The 2,760-nt window shown below is 45.6% G+C and overlaps 1 protein-coding gene across 1 annotated transcript; it reads right to left on the bottom strand.

Moving 5' to 3' along the window:
- Window positions 1–1,083: 1,083 nt before the first annotated feature.
- Window positions 1,084–1,774, bottom strand: LOC142640034 (uncharacterized). Its single transcript, XM_075814145.1, has 2 exons — window positions 1,598–1,774; window positions 1,084–1,413 (listed from the first exon to the last, which is right to left on the bottom strand). The coding sequence occupies exons 1-2, from the start codon at window positions 1,772–1,774 to the stop codon at window positions 1,084–1,086; spliced, it is 507 nt and encodes a 168-aa protein (XP_075670260.1).
- Window positions 1,775–2,760: the final 986 nt, after the last annotated feature.

Consider the following 2,760-nt stretch of genomic DNA (forward strand, 5'->3'; position numbering starts at 1 on the left):
CTCTGATAAGTGGATCCTGCATTCTTTAAACCAAAGGGCATCACATTGTAATGGTAATTTCCAGTAAGAGTAACAAAAGTTGTCTTCTCTTGATCATCCAAAGCTAAAGGTATCTAATGGTACCCTTGGAAGACATCTAAGAAATTCATCCAAGAATGGCCTACAATGCCATCCACCAACTGATCTATCTGGGGCATAGGAAAGGGGTCCTTGGGGCAAGTTTTGTTCAAATCTGTGAAATCTACACATACTCGCCATTTCCCATTTTTCTTTTTCACCACCACCGTGTTGGCCAACCACACTGGGTAGAATACCTTTTTAATAGCCCTAGCTTGCTTGAGCTTGATCACCTCCTCCTTGACAACCTCAGAATGCTATTTAGATAAGCGCCGAGGTGGTTGCTTTTTGGGGATGATGGCTGGATTGGAATTTAAATGATGGGAAATGAAATTTGGATCCACCCCAAGAGCTTCGTAAGCACTCCATGCAAACATATCAATATTCTTCCTAAGAAACATTATCAGCTCCTCCTTCTCACGAGGAGGCAGCCGAGCTCCGACCTGGAAAAACTTTTCTATATCATCATTATAACAATTTTTTCTAACTTCTCGCACTTTACCCTTTCCGTTGCCACATCCCTAGATAACACCGACACTTTTGATTGCTATAAGCCCTCTCTAGCAGAGGCCGAGGACTCTGTCCTAGTCTGATGCCTAATTGCAACCACCAAGCACTGCCTAGCCATAGATTGGCTTCTAACCACTTCCTCTACCCTGTCCCCTGATGGGTACTTCACCTTGAGATGCAGAGTGGAAGAAACGGCCCCCATGGCATGAAGCCAAGGTCTCGCCACAATGACGGTATAGGTGGAGTAAGCATCCACAACAATGAAGTCCACCTCGACCACCTCTGAACCTGCTTGGACTGGTAGTCTAATTTGACCCATTGGGACAATAAATTTTTCATCAAAACCTACCAAAGGTGAATTATAACATGCCAAATCCTCCAGTTTCAACTTTAGCCCCTTGTACAAATCAGAGTACATGATTTCTACTTCACTGCCTTGATCCACCAACACCTTCTCTACATCATAGCCCATATTCTAAGAGTGAACACCAGGCCATCATCGTGTGGTTGCACGGTTTCAACCTTATCTTCATCAGAAAAACTCAATGCTAATCGAACCTCCATCCTACTCCTCTTTGGCTCAGGGGATGAGTCCTCTGTGAGTGGCTGAGCTATGGACAGTACCTTAGAGGGGTGGGAACCAGTTCTTCCCAGAGTGACAAGAATAACGCTAGTTGTGCCCAGAGGTGGCTTTGAGGAAGCATCTCTCTGAGATCCTGACCCTGCCTTGTCTCCTTGCCCATTGGGGTGATATAAAAATTGCATTAACCTGCCACCTCGGACTAGCTGTTCCAGGTGATTCCATAAAGTTTTGCAGTCCTTCGTAGTATGCCCTCGCTCCTGGTGGTATTAGCAATGAAGGCTTTGGTTACGCCTCATGAGATCCCCTCCCATCTTATTTAGCCACTGAAAATATGGTTCATTCTTAATTTTTTTTATTTAGGATTTGATGCACTGGCTCTTGGAATACAGTGTTAACCACTTGACCAGCAGCAATTCCAGATTGCCCAGTGAAATCCCGCTGAGGACAATTATTATTATACTTGTCCGACCTGAAGTCCCTTATATCTTGAAGGACCACCTTAGCCTTACCTTTACCCAGCTGTTGGTCCTCCTCAACCCGTTTATACTTGTCAATGAGGTCCATGAATTAACACACATTTTTTACAGGTTTTCCAGTTAAAGACTTCCTCAAACCGTGCTTGGCAGGTAGGCCGACCTTGAATGTCCTTATAGCCACGTCGTCAAAAATTCCATCTATTTCGTTGAACATTTCTTAGTATTGGTCAGAGTACATCGTCAGGGTTTCCCCCTCTCGCATAATCATAGACAACAGGGAGTCCAGAGGTCAAGGAACTCTGCTGCAAGTGACAAAACAAGAACCAAAGGCTCTTGTAAGCTCTTTAAAGGAGGCAATGAAGCCTTCCTCCAGACCATTGAACCATCTCATCGCAACGGGCCCCAAATTGGATGGGAACACTTTGTACATCAAGGTTTCATTTTTGGAGTGAACAACCATCCTTTGGTTGAAGTGGCTCACATGCTCCACAGGGTCTGTCCTGCCATTGTAGATAGTGAACGTTGGTTGAGTAAACCGTCGAGGAAGCTTCCCCCTTTCGATCCTTTGAGTAAGAGGTGACTTAGAAATCTGATTCAGGGCTCTGCTCATAGCATCGTTGCTTAGGTCCCTATGAGACAAAATTTTCTCTCTCCGCCTATAATGGCGCTCCTCGACACATGAAAAAGACTCACTGGGGGGAGTCCTTGACCTAGTCCGGTAGCTATTGTCATTATCACCGCCAGAAGAATGGTCAGAACTAGAGGGAGTCCTCCTACGTCGCTTGTGACGTAACCTCCTACGCAACGGGTCAATCTCCTGCAGCATGCTTCTAGTATTTTCTTCATGGGAGATGTGACTCCCACTACGAGACTGGCTCCTACCAGTATGTGCGGTGTGCACACTAACCTCTCGGTCCCTTCTCCGCTCAAGATTGACAAAATGATCTTGACATTAAGACCTAACAGACTCCTCCCGGTTTGGCCCCGAGCCTACCATAACTGAACACTAATCTCAACAAAGTTAAGTAATTCCCACAGACGACGCCAATTGTAAGGGCGCAGTTTGGAGCCTAA

Source organism: Castanea sativa, chromosome 6 (assembly GCF_040712315.1).
Source record: "Castanea sativa cultivar Marrone di Chiusa Pesio chromosome 6, ASM4071231v1".
Taxonomy (NCBI): domain Eukaryota; kingdom Viridiplantae; phylum Streptophyta; class Magnoliopsida; order Fagales; family Fagaceae; genus Castanea; species Castanea sativa.

What these genes read in the sequence shown, in the direction of transcription:
- LOC142640034 (XM_075814145.1), bottom strand. Translation starts at nt 1,774, where the DNA reads ATGGACCTCATTGACAAGTATAAACGGGTTGAGGAGGACCAACAGCTG. An exon ending in CTGGTCAAGTGGTTAACACT is followed by an intron (nt 1,414 to 1,597) that starts GTATTCCAAGAG and finishes CACCTGGAACAG; the next exon opens with CTAGTCCGAGGTGGCAGGTT.